At 38.5% G+C, this 20,734-nt stretch overlaps 1 protein-coding gene across 1 annotated transcript in view; it reads left to right on the forward strand.

Moving 5' to 3' along the window:
• The first annotated feature begins 584 nt into the window (after positions 1–584).
• furinb (furin (paired basic amino acid cleaving enzyme) b) overlaps positions 585–20,734 on the forward strand; it is a 42,533-nt gene continuing 22,383 nt past the window's right edge. The window contains exons 1-4 of the mRNA XM_088378478.1: positions 585–796; positions 3,025–3,296; positions 17,211–17,309; positions 20,477–20,572. Coding sequence (XP_088234604.1) covers positions 3,123–3,296; positions 17,211–17,309; positions 20,477–20,572 — 369 coding nt within the window. The 5' untranslated portion in view covers positions 585–796; positions 3,025–3,122. The remainder of the gene's footprint in view (positions 797–3,024; positions 3,297–17,210; positions 17,310–20,476; positions 20,573–20,734) is intronic.

The following is a 20,734-nucleotide window of genomic DNA, read 5'->3' on the forward strand; positions in this document are numbered from 1 at the left end:
AATTAATTATTTCTAGTATAAACGCAGAGAAGACAATTTAAATGACCTTTAGCCGCACCCCTCCGAACAATTATGGTTTCACGATTCAAGCACGCGCTCTATACGCTTTCGGTGTGACGCATTTCCCGGACAAAGGAGCAGGTTTGTTGTCATTCAGCAGCTCTCAAGCGCTCCCATCCTCCTCTGACCCCCTGCAGCTTCAATTTACCCGTTTCGACACTCGCGTTTATGTTTGTGCAACTCTGTCTTATAAACAGAAGAACGGCGTTTAAAGGACAGAGGAATTGCTTTCGAAGGTTGAAGTCACCGGCAAAATAAAATAATGCTGAGGATGGCAAGTTGGACAAGCTAGCATTGGATTTCATCTTAAGCCTACAATATAATAGAAATAATTGTAAAGTTAAAGGACAAGTGGCGAGAGAAAGGATCAGTCCCGTCCGGCTGAAGATGGGGATGGAGTGCATGACGTCTTGGATTTTGACATGTCACGGTACGAGCGCATTTTTGTTGTTGATGAAACTACGAGTAAAACGTGTTTCCCACAGGGAGGGTCGCTATGGCAAAGTGGGCGGGTGCAATTGAAACGTTAGCAGAAACCTCATTTCTATTTTAGCCTTAAATCCGTGCCAAAGCTGCCGACAAGCATCTCACCAGTCTGCCCAGTGACGGAGAATCCGTCCCCAGTCTCGCTCCTAGGCAATGTGATCCAACGCAGGTGGACCTCTTCTTGGGGGCTTGAATGAGCACCACAATGGACACGCTCTCCGCTGCGCGTCCTCTCTCAAGTTTGTAGGAGGTAAGACTGTCACTCGTTGATTTTTATATTTTTTTTATTATGACAACTAAAGCATTTTTCCATTGCATATAGTCAATTTAATATGCATGGCTTTATATGCATGTTACAGCCTACAACAGTCAGACAATGCATTCATTTTTTTCCTAATTATCCACGCCTTCATTAGACAACTTCTCTCATCAATTGCATGTATTTGCGTGCGGTAGGAATTAATAACAAGTAAATTGACTGTTTTGTAGGCTTGACTTTCAGAAAAACAAACGCCCCACTCCCCGCCCCCCAATCAAGCTTCACGGTAATAAACGGTGTGAGGTTGGGGTAAATAAAGCGACATATAAAACTTGTAAATTATAACCATTGTAGATTTGTTAACTTTCCTTTTTGGACGGGTGTGTTGATATTGGGGGTCAAGGTCACAATAGCAAGACAAACAGTAAGCTTTTAAGATTCCACCTTAACTGTAATTTATTCCAGTTAATATCATTTGATTCTCGTTTAGTATTGAAGCAATGTGGCTTTCCCCCCCTTTAATGTTAAATCCCATTTGACTTGCAACACACAAATACTGTATACACTGCATAGTGCATACAGTTGCTACATATTTTTTCATAGAAGAAAGGTTCATTTGTTTTTACATTATAGATTCACCCTTGACCTAACCTTGTCATGTGTTGAAAATGTTACAGCAGTGCAGATCAATTTCAGCTGTAAGATCATCGGAAAGAGTATTTACAGAGGACACAAAGCAGTCAAGCATCGGAGAACAATATAGGAAGACAAGAGGTTATTATAGATATTGTTTACTCATGGGGCCATTCCTGCATTCATAGACCGCATTTTCTGGAAGTCCCACTGTCGAATTGCAGTAAGAGCAAAAAATTGGATCTGATGAACAGCTACTCTATCTCATTGCTCACTCAATTTCCAGTGCATCTCAGGTAAAAAGCTCTTTTCCTACTGTGTGTCCTGACTGAGCACAGTGCAATACGCAATTTTTTCCTGTCATACTGAACTTCATCTGCTTTTATAAATGGACACTCACCTGTCAAGGTTCTTCCGCACAATCACAGTAACATACTGCTGTGCATTCTTTTAGAGGGCAGCCCGAAGCGTGGTGGGTGCTGATTTAACTTGGGCACAGCCTGAAATAGAACTCAAGTGCTGGTTATGTTGTTCTACCTACTTACTATTCACCGGTGAAGCCAGCAAGTTACATTTTGGCCAGCTTTGTTTGCATAAATGAAAAAACTATACGATGAGCTGACTGGAAGAATCTAACATAGAAAAGGAAGAATCTGTGACATTTTTTTTAAGCAGCACATCGTTTTTTTGCTGTTCAGTCAATGGAAATTGTTGTATTTGAGTTCCTCAGTCTCTCACTTAGAACAGTAAACCAATACTTGACTTCCTTGCAAATGCTCACTTTTTAAATAGAACAGGTCGGGCGTTTGAAAAGACACTACTGCCTAGAGAACAGGAAACAGACATTTCTGTCTGTCTGTTCCGTGCCATTCTATGTTCGGTTTGCATGTACTGTGTAACCTCGATTTAACAGTATAATTGGGGTATGGGGTCGTCCGTTAGAGATGATTTTTTTTTTTCATGGCCTAAAAATACCCAGTAGCAGGCTATTAGTTGTAATTTAGCTGGGTTTTGTTGATAACATTGCAGTTTAATTCCTATTGTCTTAAATAATTGTGGATTATAACAAGAGGGGACAAAGACAATTGTCGTTATATCGTTGGTCTCCAACTGACCCTGCTGGTCATTTAGCAGAAATGACTAAAATGCTGTAGTCTTGTATGTTTGCGTCACATATCAATTTCAATTGAATATCAAATTTTCAAACAGTGTGGAGTACAGAAAATCCTAAATGAATTTCCCTTTGATTAATTATTATTAATACCACAATGCAAAAAGTATTTAATTCTATCCAATTAAAAAAAAATACGTACCTAAAACATGTACACACAGTTCTTATTTTACGAATAAGGATGTACATTTCATAATCATCACCACAAATGTATAGTATATATAGTTAACAGTGCTTTACATATTTATTGAAAGGGTTGTAAAAAGTCATGTTAAGTTTGACTGCCACCCACGGCCTCATTAATATTGTGGCTGTGCTGTCTACTTTTCGCTTTGGTGTAAGTGGGGAATTCTGACCCAGAAGTGACACCATCAAGAAAATATTTGACTTTATCTTTGTGTTTTGTCATCTCTAGGCCACTGTTCTACTTTACCACCACAAGAGAGCCCAGCTCCAATTTGGCTGTGACGCACTGACAAACCCACAAATACACTGCCCTGTGTTTCACTTGTCATGGATGCCCAGGTGGCTCTGCTGCACGTATGGACAGTCCTTGTCCTGACAGCAGAACTGAATTGGATTGATACTGCAGAGGTCTACACCAATGCTTGGGCTGTCCAGATTAATGGAGGCCCTGAGGAGGCTGATCGCATCGCAAAGGAACACGGTTTCATCAACCATGGCAATGTGAGTCGAACATATAATGCGCTGTAACTGTGCGTGCTTCGTTTGCTCTCAAGATGTTGCTGTCAAGTATGATTGTCCTGACACTCCGTGTGGCACTAACTGGTTGTGTTAGAATTCTCTCTGCAACAAAAATCTGTAGCCCACCACTCTTCTTTTAGCGCTGACTTGTCATGCATTAGACTTGCGTGCAAACCTTTCATATCATTTCTTTTAGCGTATGATAATTCCAGGTCACAAGACTTGTGAGCAGTTCTAATTAATTTTATGATAACCACTCAATTGTTAGAGTAGTAAGAATTTTAAGAAAGGTAGAGTATTGCAAAGAAAACTATACCTTGCTAGCATCTCATTCTTATTTCTAGAAATTATAATCCTTTTACTTAAACTCTCAAGCATATCAATTTATATGCGTAATTTGAGTGAATACAAAATGAGTTACAGGCCAGTGCCATATCATAAACTTGAACTTGAATTGTTGCATCCTTGAACGAACCCTGACGAAAAAAACAACATTTGGGCTGTGCGCAAACACTCACTAACCTTCGGCACTCAGTGAGATACAAACTTTATTGCTTCATTTGCTTTTTAACTGTACTTGGAGCAGTGGAGGATCACACTTTCTGCTCCATTTTTTTCACTTGACTAGAGCGGTGTAGAATCACATTTTAAACTCAAGTGAACTCAAGGTGAAAAACTCGCAAATTGGGTCGCTTGTAAATTAAGGGACCACCGTATATTATATAGTCTCTCGACTGCACAGATTTAAACCTATTTCCAGTGGGTCTCCACCAACTGCAGTAAATGGGGGCTCACTCTAAAGAGATACCATGTGGTGAGTTATGTTGAGTAAAATTTCTGGATTAAAGAAAAAAAATCTGACAATGTTGCTTGATGTTACTGGGCAAAAAAAAAAATGTAGTTGTTACGTTATGTATTATTTTCATTGTCTGGGATTTCCTTTTGGCGCAGTGCCTCATCAGCCATTTTTATTATTTTAGTCTCTGGCCACTGAGAGAAGGTGCTGCTTCAGAGGAACGATGTGCAGAATATATGTGACAGTGCAGTGACTGTACAGCAAGGGTTATGAGAGGGACATCTGGCATACATACATCTGGCAAGGCATTATGAAGCTGGGGGATAAGACTGGAAAGGTCTTAGTCATTTTTCTGTCATCCATGGTGGTAGTTCCAAAGGGAGGCTGAAGGGAACTGATGTATAATAGAGGCTAATTGGATTTCTCTTTCTAATGTGATTATAGGATCATCAGAAAGCTGATTATGTGTTCACTTCTATGTCCAGTAATGCACAAATGTATAGTATATTGATGAATGTGTAGTTTTGCTTATCGTAATTCAGTTTAATTGTGTTTGACTTGTCTTGAGGATGAGAAATTGTTTTTGTGTTTAGTATGAGGCATTGTAGAGGGGTAGGGCATGCTTTCTGATTGATTTTTCAAAACTCAATTATCTCCATGTACTTATTTGTTTGATAGTTTGGCACCAGTTGACAAATTCCATTTTATTTCAAGCAAATAAGAAATTAGATATAGAAAGCATGAGCTGTTATTGACAACCACATGATAACTATTGATACTTTATCCAGCGCAGTTGAAAACTATTTGGCCCAGTCCTGATTTCAGGTTTGTTTGGGGTTTTTAGGCCGATTGGACAATCCAAATTGCTCGTTGGTGTGAGTGTGAATGGTTGTTTGTCCATGTGTGCCCTCGTAAATATATTTTCAAGTAGCATTTTAAATGGACTTTAGAAGGACGTATGAAGTTATGACTAGTGCATAAACCTTAGCGCCAGTGATCTGATAAAACTCCATGATCACTTTAAAGATGTTAGATAATAAAAGGTTAGGCTGTTTGATCTTTATTACTGCTTTATTACAGTGTTAAGGATAGCTAGGATTATTTTTCATTCGGAAAGCGGGAAGTTCAGGGAAGCACCTCATCCACACAGTCACTCACAAGTCAAAAAGAGTCGCCAGACACAAGTAGAATAAGTGGCTGATTTATTCTCTCCATCCAATTCACATAGCATCAAAATGACTTACTCAATCTGATATTGTCATGTGCTCCCCAAATTCTGGACCCCAAAGTCCACGTGAAATCAAGATTTAGGTGTACTTGGATTGCATTTCTGAATACAATTTTATTCCTTTAAAGCCTGGAACTGTATCGGAAGGATTTTCAAGTAACCCCCCCACTCCAACCCCAGTTGCCTCATTCCAGTTTTCCCACCTAACACTGTCTTTTTTTTCCCAGTGTGGCTAAAGCATCACTGGTGGATGGTGCATCAAATGATGTTATCTTCCTCTGTTCAGATAACAAATGGCGGGAAGCTATAGAAGTAGCCATATCTCTGATTCCATACTCGCTGGAGCAATAAAATGGCAACAGCGCCAGCTGCCAGAATTGCATCAAGCTGGCAGAAACTCAATATTATGAGTCTAAGATCTAATATTTCAAAATCAGAATCAAGCTATCGAGCCATAATTCCCTCAGTGCTGCAAAATTAAGCCAAAATATTCTTGCTCTCTACTGGATAGTTATATTGCCATGGCTGTAGGACTATTGCCAATTTCTCTCAATGCTCAGACAACCTGCGTTTGAGCCACCAGCCTGCTGGGTCAGTTCATCATCTTCTTTCCAGTTCACATCAAATGACTTGCATGATCTTGTCGCAAAGCAAACAATACTACAGCCCAGTCTGCGGTCTTCAGATGTGTCATATAATTTGTCTCTGGCTGTGTGGGTTGAGTTGATATTTCTGCTCAAAGATGACTCCTCAAGTGACTGCATGCATGCAATTTGCAGTAACTTTGGGCTTTGGAGAGTTCATTGCAGTATTTTCAGGTGTCTTTTAATATTGTCAAAATGAATATATCAGAAAATATCATTTAGGCATGCCAGGAGGCATGGTTTTTGTGTGCTTGTCTATTGCTACTCATTTGTTCAGCTATGAGATGATTTATTTAAAGGTGCATCAAAGTATCTTTCTCTAGCTTGCTTTTGCTCCCCCCCCAGTACCCCTCTTCCCCACCCCAGTCACATAGCCTTGTTTTCTCTCCAGTTCATTTGTGTTTGGAGATGTTTCGCACGTAAACTCACACTCCACAGTGTTATGCAGCTCAAAAGCACAATGGTTGCCCTTGGAGTATCTGCTGTCAATTCCCACAAGACTCTGAAGGAAAAATAAGGGCAGCCTATCCAGAGAAAAGATGGGAAGTCTTTCTATCTGCTTTTTTTGGAATTCCATGTAACAATGATGTGCGTTGTGTATCATTATGGGGAGGTTTTTTTTCCCCCCCATGGTTAAATTTTTAGACGTTGCGCTCTTAACATGTACATTATTTCTGCTCCAGTCTTTAGCAGAGCTGTGAAATTGCATCTCACCGAATGTGTTTTGACAAACAAAAAAATGATTTTATCTTCTTTCGTTTATCTGGTACAATGTATTTCTCAACCTTTGGTATTATGGTAAACATCAATGCCTGTGGTTTTGATCATCAAGACCGCACGCTCCAAATGCATACAAATAAAAAAAAGGGGGATGGGTTTGCATCATTTCCTGTGATAAATGGCTGTTTTTCTTTCCACGCACCTTTATCCAAATTGCTAAGCAGATAAAAAAAAAAATCTCATATCTTGGTGGATAGTAAAGAATAATACGCCGCATTTTTTATGTATTTTTTTCATTTTGTTTGTGTTCAAACAACTAATACAGAATGACTGACAACTGTTGCTCTTTTTCTTTTTCAACCTCTCCTTCTTTTCGTCACTTACACTATTAAGCTGCAAGAAGTTCTTGCAGAGCTCTTTATGTTACAAGCGCTTTCTCTTTAGTTTTCCCCTATCCAATCTATGAGGGCACCAGCGAGATCCAGAGGCTGGTCATCCCAGGACAGCTACTCAAGGACTATGCCTAAGGCTAGACCTCACTCAACACACGTACACATACACACACACACGCATGCAAAAATCCTACCGCAACGCAAGAGTGTCGACAAAACATGACTATGTGCCTCTTTTGTTTTTAAACATCAACATACCTTTATGTGTTATTTTTGTTTTCACACGGGTTTTAGCTGCCATCAGCTGCTTTTGGCCTCCCACAGGCCTTTCCACTTCCTCCACAAGAATTGATAGGCATACAATCTTCCACTTGTTCCAGGAATTTCGAACATCGTGCGAAAAAGCGGTTCAGAAAATGGATGGATGGACAGACAGACAGACGGATGGATGGAAAACTAATACTACTGAGACAATGTCAGGCATTATTGCAGTCAAAATTTGCTTTGTGAAGAAGTAAACAAATACTTCTAAAGGTGACGGCTGACTAGATGAGTAAGAGAGCAGATGAGAGAAGTCTCCTCTGAGACAGTATCTGCTTGTTTCAACATTGTCTCCTCTTCAGGGGCTTTTTTAAAGTCAAGTCACAAGGTACTTCTGCTTCGACATTATTTCACCCACACTATACATCAAACCAACAGACCTGGTGTATTTGCCATTTACTGCCCAGATTTGTTGTTGCTTTTATGTAATTACACATTCATTAAAATCCCCAATATTTTTATACAATAATATATTTGTATATTAATTAAATGGGTTAGATTTCTGACTTGGATTCTCAGAAGCAGTGAATACATCTGAAAAACAGTGGTTTCTCTTTTGAGTAGAGGCAGTACTGCTGCTTCATAGCAAAATGTTCCGTGGCCAAATCTCAAATCAAGTCTCTGTTAGTTAACTGTGGTTAATTGTATGTGTGAAGGTGTTTCCTGTGAAATGCACCACTTTTCCTCTGCCATGTTTTGTACATTTGCAATACTCAGAAAGCTGCAGTTGAATAAGTTAAGTGAAGGCAATGACGATACAATTAAATGTGTGAAGTAATTATCCGTCACTGCAATGCAGTTGCTGCGCTGATTTGATCACAGAAATGCTCCAATTATATTGATATCCTTCAACTGCAGTCAGTAGCTGTCATCTGTAATACAACTAATTAATCCTTGCAGGAATTAAAGCTATTGGTATGACCTTATCCAAGACTCTGCTGCCGTAGGCAATTATCTGCCTTTAAACTAGATGTGGCTAGAGGCACAGTCTACTTGATAAAAATACAACCATCTGGTGATATGACGTGTTGGGTTTGATTTGATGAATTTTTGGATCTCTCTGACTTTTGAACATGAGCCAGAATAATACATAGAGTTCTGAGCTCTATCTTTGGGCATTGCACAATGCAGATAGACATTCTAGTGCAGCTGTTTTGATTCCCGCTTCTACAATTCCCATCTGCTTGCATTCAAACACTGTAGAATATTAGTAACTAATGCTAGGAAGAGAAATGTAGACATACATGTGTTATCTGTTTTCACAAAATCAAGGATATCTTACCCTAACTCAAAGGCTGTAAATGGTGATTTTTTTAAATTTGTTTTATAAATGGCGTCTGAAAAATTGTGGGAGGGGTTGTATTATGAAAAATTTATTTTTACTCTGTAAAAAAAAAATCTCTTTTAAAGATACACTATAGAATCAAAAATGCATTTCTAAAATGTGTCCTGCAACAGTGAATATGTACCTATCCTTTCCACATTTGGGGTGAGGAAGCGTGCTAGCTTCTGTCACTATTGTCGAACGAATAGCGATTGCATAGAACTTTTTAATGAAAGAGTGTTTTTTCATTCATGTTAAAATCCCATTATTGTGGTCAAAGTGTCATCTCCCTGAGGCATTGTTGTGAGCTCGCTTCAAAATGTGCTTCATTTTTAGGTTTTCTATTCGACGCACACAACTACAGTATATGGCATTGAAAAACCAAATATTTCTGTTTGCTGCACCCTTGAGACGCATTCACTGAACTGCCAGTGTTCAATTGAACCCAGATTAAGAACCATTGCACAATGCTCTCTCTTGCTCGCATGCACAACACACAAACAAACACACGCACGCACACACACACACACACACACTTTTAAAAGCCAGAACATCCCGGCTTCAGTAGAGAATGTATGCTGTGTGGAACAAATGCTGCTCAGAGACAGGGATGAATGCAGTGTATGTTGACATTTTTTGTCCCAATTGCATTCACCTTGTGAATCTATAGTGCACAGTGGAGCTGCAATGCTGCATGAGCAGCTTTATCTAAAATGTGAATGTCTCAGGGCTTCTCTGAATATTGTCTGAAATGGCATGGTAGTTATCCAGTATATGTAACACCAATTGCTATCTTTGTAAATCGGGATTTTAATTTTTTTAAGTAAAGAATTAATGTTGGCAAGGTATTTTCTTTGACTTTTTCCACAGGGCTGTTTGGATTTTTTTCCCCTTAATGAATAAAATTGTCATTTACAAAAAGCATTTTATCTTAGGTTGTCTTAAAATTGGTTTGACAATTAAATTAAAAAAAATAAAAAATATCACATGAATTGATTGATGAATGAATGAATGAATGAATGAATGAATGAATGAATGAATGAATGAATGAATACAGTGTGTATGCCAGTGTGTTATCGCTGTTTGCATGAGCTCTGAGTGCACGCAGACCCACTTTATACTGTATACTCTTGCAAGATTATACATGAAGTATTGATAGCTTTTTGTTAGATGTATCTATCAAAATAAATTGATAGAAGTAGCACAAAACCATCCTCCATAAATGCTGCATGACTGTAATGCAATTTGTCGGCTGATCTGTCATGAATGTGTATTTCTATATATGAAATATGTTCGAGATGTTAATCTGCTGTAATAACAGTATGTTCCTTTTTGTGAGTAATAGAGGTCCCGAGAGATCTAGTCATAATGCACAATAGCAAAGCATTATTTATCATTATTATGAAGGCTGTCATGAGACCATGCTCAGAGGTATTTCGGATATTCTGTGGTCTCTCTTGCTGTCAGTGCAGCCACATAAATGTTTACACCAAGCACAGCACAAATGTATAGAGCAGGGATCTTCAATCCTGATCTTCAGGGTCTGGTGTCCTGTATGTTTTATATGTCTCCCTGCTGCAACACAGGGCAAATGGTAACATTCAATTAGGTCTCTCGGCAAGACCCTATACGCTATACACGGATTTCCAGCCACTGCTGGTCGCAAGCCCAGATGAAAAAGAATGCATGGGTTGCCTCAGGAAGGGCATCTGGTGTGGACAGACAGACGGACAGACAAAGTACAGCTATTGCCATTGCCATTGTCCTTTCTTGCACAAAGCGTTCATGTGAGCTGACTAGTTGTGTTTCACGTCCAGCAACACTCCAAGATATTTACACGTCTGCACCACCTCCACACAGACTCCATTGATGGCCACAGGCTCTGGATGAGACCTGGGCCTCCTAGAGTCCACCTGCATTTCCCTGAACTTGAAAAAACTGTGCCAACTATATCATGCGAGTGGCTCGCTGTGGAGACTCCCGATAAGGAGAAGCTGACAGCAACTTACATTCTAAGAGACACTTTTTTTATGTTCTCTATTATAGTCACAACTCATCAATGTCATTCCATGTATGTACAGGTATCTCTTCCTAAATACAAAGCCATTTGTGCTGTATGGGAGCAATGGCAGTATTTGATAACTGATTTGCACATTACAGTATTCCTTACAGTCATTTCATTGTGCGAAAAAAATAATGACACATGAGCTGATATTTATTGCAGACAATGTTAGTGTAACACCCCCTTGTTTATAAGTGACCGCCACTGTTAGTCTTTATCCTTATCTTATGCTTTGTCCCTATCTTTGGAAACCAGCTACTACTACTCTAAGTGGGTTTGTCCTAATCACAATTCTTTGCACCAGTCTCAGTCATTCTGTTTTGACGCACTTGACGCGGCAATGTGTTGAGAAAAGAGTTAAACGAGATAAAATAACACCTACAGTGTGTGAACATGCTATCAATTTGTACTATCAATCATTTGCAGTTAGTGTTATCATTGCTTTGACCAGTGGCATAAGGATAAGGTGGGACGTAGCTAAATGAGGCTGCATTCCAACGTTCTACCAGCTTGAACATCGCAGGCTGCACCTTTTAATAATACAGTAGCATCAAAGGACTAAGATGTTATTCAGTAGGACACCATCTAAACAACAAACAGGAGGGAGGGATTGTATTATTGCAGGTATTAATCTCATTAAAGAATGGTGTGGTTGGTACAAGTCCTACTTTTTTTCTAAGTAGGTTTGCTTTTTTGTGCTATATGTTTAAAAGTGACGACAGCCTCCATTTTTCTAAGCTAAGCCCTTGAAGGTCAGAATACAGAGATGAGCCTGTTTAACATATTTCCTTCTTGTGTTTCATCATTGCTGCAATACACCCACAGTCATCCCTGCCTCCAGTCTTGTATCTACAAATAGATGAATTGATATTAAGTTATCTTGCTAAAAATATTCTGAGGGATAGTATCACTGATCTTCTCCATCTTCTGTACAAACAAGTATCAGTCTGGACCTTTATGTATTTTCTAGTCCAATAGCTCACACTCTTGATATGTAGCAGATGCAGGGGATAGATATACATATGTATTTTTTGCATGATGGAGCCACACGTAAGAGTTTTGAGTCAGGGATGAATTACTCACTGTCTAGAGCAGGGGTGTCAAACTCATTTTTTTCGCAGGCAGCATTGTAGTCATAGCTTCTTTCAGAGGGCCATTATGACCCAAATATATGTATGAGCGCCTCATATTATATACAGTAAAAGCTACAAAGCAAACTGACAAATAACTCGTTTTCAAATCAGACGAGTAAAAACTGGTCAAATATTTTAAAAAAAAGATATTAAAAGTGAAGACAATTTGCTATTTTAGTAATGACACACGAATTTGATGCACAATTTGTCTTCGCAGGCCACATAAAATTATGTGGCGGGCTGTATCTGGCCCCCGGGCCTTGAGTTTGACACCTGTGGTCTAGAGGTATACACTTTGGGTCAGCGTCCCAAAATGGTATTTTGCAACTTTCTTTTGATGCATTGAGGTTGAAAGACTAAAGGGAGCCCCAGTTCTAACCCCAAACTACAATATTTCCTGTCTTATGTTTCAGGATAAAACAGACAAACAAATGGCAGCCGTTTCAACTGATCACTCTCGCACCAACCATCATGAAATAAAATAATAAAATAAAAATATTTAAAAAAAAAAAAAAATCTCTGCAATGGCAATACAGATTCTAAAGATTTGCATAATTCTATGCGTCATTGCTTATGCTCTTTGTCAGATGCACTCATCACAGTGGCATATTTTTCATCATGTCTTAAGTATGTAGATCCAAGCACAGTTCTTTATCTGCTGTAAATTTATGTTCTTTATACGGTCATTAAAAAGCCTGAAAAAGACGTACTTTTTTTAGCTTTTAATATTCTTGCTGAAATTCTTTTCAAACATGAGTCCATCATGTCCCCTAATATTATTTTGAAAATTACATTTAGTGAAGGTTTGCAAAAGAAAAAAGGATGTGTTATTCTCAAGAAATGATGGTATGATACTCTACGATTCTGTTTCTGTCTCAGCTCAAGAGAATAGAAAAGATACTTTTTGCTGAATGGTGCACTGAGATTTGACATGATTCTTTTGAAAATATGATGTGATCTAATTTTTTCCTTTTAATTTTTCCATCGAGATTTGACGTGATTTAATTTTTCATAAGCTTAGCTTCATCAGGCACGAGCTGTTCTTTAATAAATGATTAAATTCTGAAAGTAGGGGTGGTGAGTAGGGTGCCAAGGCATTTGGTGGGGGTGACAGCCCCCAACCCAGAGATCCACCAGAGTAAATACTAAATTTAAAGTGTGAGAACCCACAGTTTTTGTCAAAGCCAGTTAATTTTTTTATTTAATTCATTTTATTATATTTCTTTTGTTAAAACAACTCTTAATTCGGCCTTAAATGTAGAGAACGGCTGATTTCTGTGAGCAAATTTCATCATTGTCAGTAATTAATATCCAGTAATACTCTGTCTGTTTCAAGTTATTTCATTATGTATTATTCAAACTAATCAGCGTAGAAACTGTATTATCATTTGTGATTACATTCCATGTCTTTACAGTATTTAATTTTGGTTCAGAGTGTTTTTATGCAGGGTTTCCCAAACACCTGAATTATAATTTTTTTCATCTTCAGACTCAAATGCACAGAAATATATATTATTTACGTACATACAGAAAATTGGCAGATATAATCATTTAACCAATAATGAGGAAGTTAACATGCATACTTAACAGACTTGAATTAAAAACCCCAAGAAAAAACAATGTAAATTCGACCAGTGGCCCAGTGACCAGCTTATTTACTTGATCTGTGTCTCTATTATGCTTGTGATATATTTTCACATAAAATCTTTGCAATGCGCCCACATAATTGTTTGAGGCTTTTCACAGCTTAGCTTTTCCCAAGGCAATTCTCCTGATGAATGCAGTCGAGGCAAGGAGGCTGCAGTTAGAGCTAGGATGTAAACAAATAATTACCTCTCATTTGAAAATACCCAATTAGCTTTGGTTTTAGACTCGTAAAATGAGCTTCTTCCCCCAAGTACAAACCAGGCCTTTCAGCTGTAATTTGTCTAAAGATAGCAACTGGGTCGATCGCAAATGGTGTGTTTGTGTGTGTGTGGGTGCGTGCGTGTCTGTGTGTGTCTGTGTGTGTGCGTGTGCGTGCGTGTGTGTGTGTGTGGCCATCCAAATCTGTCATATTTTTTCTTTTACTTTACATACTGTGTGTGTGTTTTGTGTAAATGCCCTATAACAAATGGCAGCAAATAAAAGCCCATTGAGATGGTGACAGTTCGATAATTGTGTCTAATATTTCCATCTCTGTGAAACAACAGTTGGAGCTTTGCATCATCTGTCAAGGTTGGGTGCTTCTTTTATAGTAGTCAGCTAATGATGTCACTTGTCTCATAAAGTTGACCCTGACTTTACACCATCTGTCCATCAGTCTGTCAATCCATCCTTCCTTCCTTCCTTCCTTCCTTCCTTCCTTCCTTCCTTCCTTCCTTCCATCCATCCATCCATCCATCCATCCATCCATCCATCCATCCATCCATCCACCCATCTTGCTGGATTTTCATGTGTAGATTTATAGGACTTTGGGTTAGGGTTAGTTTCAGATACACTGCCACTTAAGTGAAGTAAAAGAAAAGGGGGCAGGACCCCAGCAACAGTCACTGCTATTTATTCAGCGGGATAAACACCCAACGCATAAATTCAAAATGAAGAGGCGCAAAGTGCATGGAGGAGCTCTCTGCTGCCGGTCTGATAGATTCCAGCCTTCTGGGAGTATACACTAAACATGTCTTCTTCCCACTCCTATTTTAGCTAAAATGCTATTTTATTTATATTTAGTTGTTTTTCTTTGTCTTCTTACTTTTACACCCAAAATAAATAATCAATCAATCAATCAATCAATCAATCAATCAATCAATCAATCGTGCTCTTGTTCTGGCGATACTACCTTGCAAGCTCATTGATATGCACGCCCTCGCCATGCTTTATGAGTTCGAGTTTTATATCGATAGTCATCGGCCTCTTCTATTACTTTTTTCTTCATCCTCGACTACTGCACAATAGTGCATTTGCCTGTTTTGTACATTGTATTTTTTGGGGATGACTGTAAAGAGCATATAAATCCTCAAATGTTGTACATGCTTGTCCACTGTATTCATTATTATTAATGCACTATTTAACATTTTGATGCAGCGCATTTTCAATTAGCACGTTATTTCTCCAGTTATCCTTACACGATTTGCAACGACTAGTTGACTAGGAAAAGCATCGACTTGACCACTGCGCAATGATGGTTATAGCTTGTTCGATTGTTCTTTAGCCATCACATTATAGTCGTCTTGAGTATAGAAAAAGAACTGGTTGTTCAATCCCTACCGCTTAATGAAATTGTCCATGAAAATGTTTAAATAGAAAAAATCCAATGAGCCTTCAAAGTTTATTGCTGGTGGATTCTGGTGGGACTTATGGGCTTTTCTGGACATAGAAACAGTTTAGCTGGGGATCTATTTACTAAGGATTCAAAACACATTTGTTTGTACTATACCTTGAGGCATGAAGGTGTAGACAGGGTGGAAAGAGAGCAAAATAATTTAAGTGAGAACCCTGAACTTGAAAAATATGAACTTCCGAAACTGTTCAGTGAGTAGTTTAGAGTGCAGTTAGCATCTAATGCAAACTCATTATTTATTAGGAACCATAGAGTCTTGGTTTAATCTATAAATACCTTGGCACTACAAGTATTAGAAACAAGTTTGTTCCACAGAAGCACCGCCTTAGTGCAGCACAAGTCAGTCTGCTGCCTTGTCGCGATTAACGGTGATGTTGATCCCATTAATTTCATGGGTCACACCTATGTCTTGCATTATTCATTAGGTGCTTTCCTTTTATGTCTTTTTTCATTATTTTAAGATTCAAGGAGGTAGCCCATGTAAATTTTTAACCAACTCGTGAGGGCTTTTATTTCAGCCTTGGACTTTGTAGTAAAAAGAGAGTTTTTCAAAACTGTCAAAGTGTTTGTAATGATAGCTTTAGGCAAACATTGATAGAGTACTGTGAAAGATAAAGCTCAGTTTGCTCTATATATGTATATGCAGCCTACAGTATGTTGTGCTGGTGGTGTTGCGTATAATATAAAGGTACATTTGACAAGGAGTGGTTTGAATCTATCATCTCCATTTACAATTGTTGCATGAACACACTAAACCTCATCACATAGTCATGCAGCTGTTGTCATTCAAATTTGTTTGGTGTAAATGTTTCATTTACACATTAAAACGGAGTGTATTTTGATAGACACCATTGGTGACAAGTTGCTGGATTTAAATTCATTACAATTGTTTGAATCAGCAATGTGTATTTTATTTTGGCATTTTAGTTTGCATCATTCGAGCTTTTTCCCACAGCTTTCTCTTTGGAAATGGTGCAATTCAATGGGGCTGCCATGTAGATTTGTATGCACTTCGAAAGAAAATTATGACTTGTTACATTGCAAAGTAATAAGGGTGATTTACTCTCATTGGATTTGTTGTCCCGTCGTAATTTTTAAATTCAAATCAAACTGGACAGCTGGCAACTTTCTAAATCCTTCCAGACGAGGCTTCATGCCTCCAGTCTGGTCAGTCAGCCGGCAGCCCCAAGAGGGCTTCCATCCTGTTGTCTTCTCTCTCTCTTCTTTCTCTTCAAACACAGCTATTCTTCTTGGTGTGCTTGTCAAATCTTGCATCTCACTGCACTCTTCCCTCCCTTCTTCTTTGCCTTTCTGCTTCTCCTTTTCTGCTTCACGAGGCAGGGAAGGTGAGTCACTCCCCAGTGGCACCTCAGTATATATTGCAATATTTCCGCAATGAAGACTTTTCTTTACTTTTCCTTTGTTGTTGTTAAATTTTTGTGCATTAATGCACACAATTTTTTTTCATGTATGTATGGATGTATGGATGTATGTATGGATGGATGGATGGATGGATGGATGGATGGATGGATGGATGGATGGATGGATGGATGGATGGATGGATGGATGGATGGATGGATGGATGGATGGATGGATGGATGGATGGATGGATGGATGGATGGATGGATGGATGGATGTTGCTTGGCTGCCAGTCCGACCACCACCAAACATTTGTACTTAGGCATACATCAGTGCAAGTGACAAAATGTAATGTAATGTTATAAACTTATACGTATATATAAACTGAGATAAAAGAAAAATTTTCATTTCGCCAGTCATCCGGGTCATGGACGAATATGTTACTTCTTTGCTACGATACTCGCTGATGAACGCTAAATGCTCTGTTCTTCTTTAGCAGACATATTTTGCCTACTTTCTATCACAACACAGTTACCAGTTAACAACCTTTAAACAAACTGTAAACATATTTACTGTTGACATTTCTGTATTTCTGTAGGTTTTTGGAGATTATTATCACTTCAGACATCACGCTGTGGAGAAGCGAGCTTTTTCTAGACACACAGGGCTGCACATCAGACTGCAACAAGATGCACAAGTAAGACTTTTTCATTCAATCACAGCTAATTACTGAGGCCTAAAATCAATTAACATGTGAATCATTAGAAGAAACTGATGTTGATGTGAAGGACAGCTCATTTTAATCTGTTTTGGCAAGTCCCACTAATCCTCTCCTCATTTTGAAAGGAATTTTTCATATGATTGTAATCCAAATGGTCTTAGTGTAACATTTTTACATGGGAAATCTTCACCAAAATTAAATGTAGCATTAGCCACAACAAGGGAAAGTTATAGTTATTTCCAGAATATTCTGCATTTCAGTTGTATGAAAGCTAGCACTAAAATCATTGAGGATGTTTGATGAATGCCTCGACTAGATTCACTTCTATTTCAAGACTTGGGTGGTACGTTTGACTAAAGACAACCATGCAACTTACAGTATGTTTGATTTGTTTTTCATCTAAAACCATCAAACAGCCAAGGCTGTAAAAAAATGTAATTACTTTAAGATTGAGCACGAGCTGAAAAGCCATACTCTCGGACAATGTCTCTGTCTCCTGACTCAGCAACAACAATCCGGGCTTCGGTGTAAATGCAGCTGACTTAGATGAATTTTGCTTGTAACTGCAACGCTCTAAGAAACCTTGTTGTGGCATCCGTGCTCATATCGAACGACCCTGAAAACTTAATTAGTGGTAATGATTGACAGCGGTGAGAACACACTGGCTCCGAGGCCTAGAAAATGCAAAAGCTCATCAATGATAGAGAAGAAGTTAGCATAACATGTATTTTTACTCTTGACATTTTACATTATGCTGACGGTCAAATGTTCTGAATTTGAATGTGTGAAGCCTTTCTGTGTGGAGCTTGCATTGTTTTTTTTCTCCTGGTACTCTGGCCTTCTTCCACTTTCTAAATACATGTATATTAAGTTAAAAAATCCATGTTCTCACGATAGTCCATTTATCACTAACAAGCTCAGCATATGGATTTTTTGCTAACAATTTTTGTTATATAATTTTTTTTTTTTAGAAAACCATGTTCCACCACTAATTTGATTGGGTTAAAAAAAAAAAAAAGCAATCATTTTTTACCCTTTCTTTGATTAAAATGGTATGAACATAGTGCCGTGCTGCCGGGCATTCACTGTGTTGCCAGGCAGCCACTGTCATGGATTTTTTTCTTACAGAGCATTTTAAGCAAGTCAGCCAATAAAGCCCAGCTAGGCTGTGTACCAATGTCTTTGTTTACTCGCTGTTGGCCTCTTACACCGGTCTTAAGGCTTAATTTGGATTTTTGGTTGGAATCCGATTTTTGGATGTGTGTGTTAGCGTTCACATTCCAAACTAGATGTGACCTCACTTCGTCTGATGTATGAACATATGCATCTCCAAAGTGACCCGCATGTACAGCAGAAAGAAATGTCACTCACAACGCAATGTTTGCAAAAGTAAATGTGCTCAAGGGCCAATGGCCCTGTCCAAATACTCGCACTACACCCTACAGTCTTGAGTAAAGTGAACACCTAGGGGAAATACATAAAATGTTTGCGTGCGCACGCTGCAAGTGAACAAAACCTGCAGAATTTGGACAGTGCTTGTTACGTTATCGACTTGATGCCATATTGGATCTGCATCATCAAACATGGTGACAACCAGTATTTCCTTGTTTGCCAATTTTGCCATTTTAAATTATTTAAACACTTTAGTAAAGTAGTAGTTCAGTAAAAACTCGGGCTGCCAGTCGATGGTAGCTATGGCTCCCTCCAAAGAGATCACCAAAACCTTTAGTTTTGCTTTTTAACTTTGAGGTTCTACAACAAAAACAAAAAAAGACCCAAGATGTACTTACGAATGCTTGAATTAATTTTTATACCAGCCACAGCAAGCAGCTGGTGTCAATCAAATATTTTCAATAAAATTCCATCTGACAAAAATATTAAAAGACAGAACATGTGCGCCTTTTTTTGCCAACACAACTTTACAATGTGCCCTGTGGTAGCTGGTGCCAAGATGTCCGTTGCGCGTAAATAAGGAAATTAAATATTGATTTGTCACTGAAATAACATTGATGCCCTCGTACTTTAAGCCAAGTTTGAGTTGCATCACCACTACTGTATGATTGAACCACCACCGCTGATGTATTGAAAGCATTTCCATCTCGGCAGCTCATTGTGTAGGACAAGGTTACCATGAAACAAGAAATCAATGAATTAAAGAATTAAATGAAAGAATATTACCACGACACAAAGAAAGTCAGTAGAGAGAAGAAACTTTGTGAAGAAAATTCATTTGCCCTTTCAAAATCTAACATCTGGATTTATAACATTTACAAGTACCTGTACAACCAATTGTCACACACTTGGTTGCTGTCATCCCCAAAATTATCAGCTTGATCGTTTTCTTTTCTGAAACACAGTAATATGCTTTTTGCCTCTACCACTAACACTTTGCATCCCATCCCTACTATCTTCATTTTGCTTTCACAGTGCTCTTCAAAACCATCAAAATGGTTCAACCTAAAGCGCAAAACTCTTTTAAAAATGCAATCCAAGCTGTCTGGACTTTTGAGTGCAAGATAATTATCATAAGAACAACTAAGCACATCTCCTGTCCTCCTCGCCTACAATTTTGCCTTATACAAGCAGCTCGGTTTTCCCAGGAGAACTTGCTGCTTGTCTGAAGCACTACTTATACTTAGAAGACAGAAGGGATTGCAAATGTAGTCTGTATGAAAGAGTTCAACATTTATCACTTGGCTTCCATATCCACAGTATGTCTTTGGAGCCCTTTTTACACCTTTTGCCTACTTTCCAAGCATTTGGTTAGGTCAGTGGTCTCAAACTCAACTCGTTCGCATCAAGTATTCCACAAAATAATAGATATCAAGTAGGGGGCCGCAAAATATCATCCAGCAGGCTGCAAATGGCCCCCGGGCTTTAAGTTTGAAACCCCTGCTTAGACTTGGGGTAGAAAAAAGTCAAACACCTGCTACTTGGATTGTAATAAAAGATTGCAATCTTATTAAGTCACACGAAACATGCTCACCGACAGTGTGCGAAATCTGTCTCTTGTTACTTGTAGCTCGGCTCTTTGCACACAACTAGAGCTAAAGTTTGGTGGCTTTTGCAATATCCTATGACATTAAAGTCCAACAATGCCAAAATAATGGGTGTCTGTGCTTGTGTATGTTTGCACACCTCAGGTTCTATGGGCAGAGCAGCAAGTGGTGAAAAGGAGGAAGAGGAGGGAAGTCTTTGAGGAACCAACCGACCCTGATTTTTCCAAGCAGTGGTACCTGGTGTGTAATGATCTCTACTTTGTCTTCAGATTTGTTTTTCTACACTATTATTCTACACTATTATTCTGAATTCTATTATTTCTATTATTATTATTATTATTATTATTATTATTATTATTATTATTATTATTATTATAACCTAAGTAAACATAAATGCAGTTT

The sequence above is a fragment of the Syngnathus floridae genome, chromosome 6 (genome assembly GCF_059516105.1).
Source record: "Syngnathus floridae isolate MCC-2025c chromosome 6, RoL_Sflo_1.0, whole genome shotgun sequence".
Classification (NCBI taxonomy): domain Eukaryota; kingdom Metazoa; phylum Chordata; class Actinopteri; order Syngnathiformes; family Syngnathidae; genus Syngnathus; species Syngnathus floridae.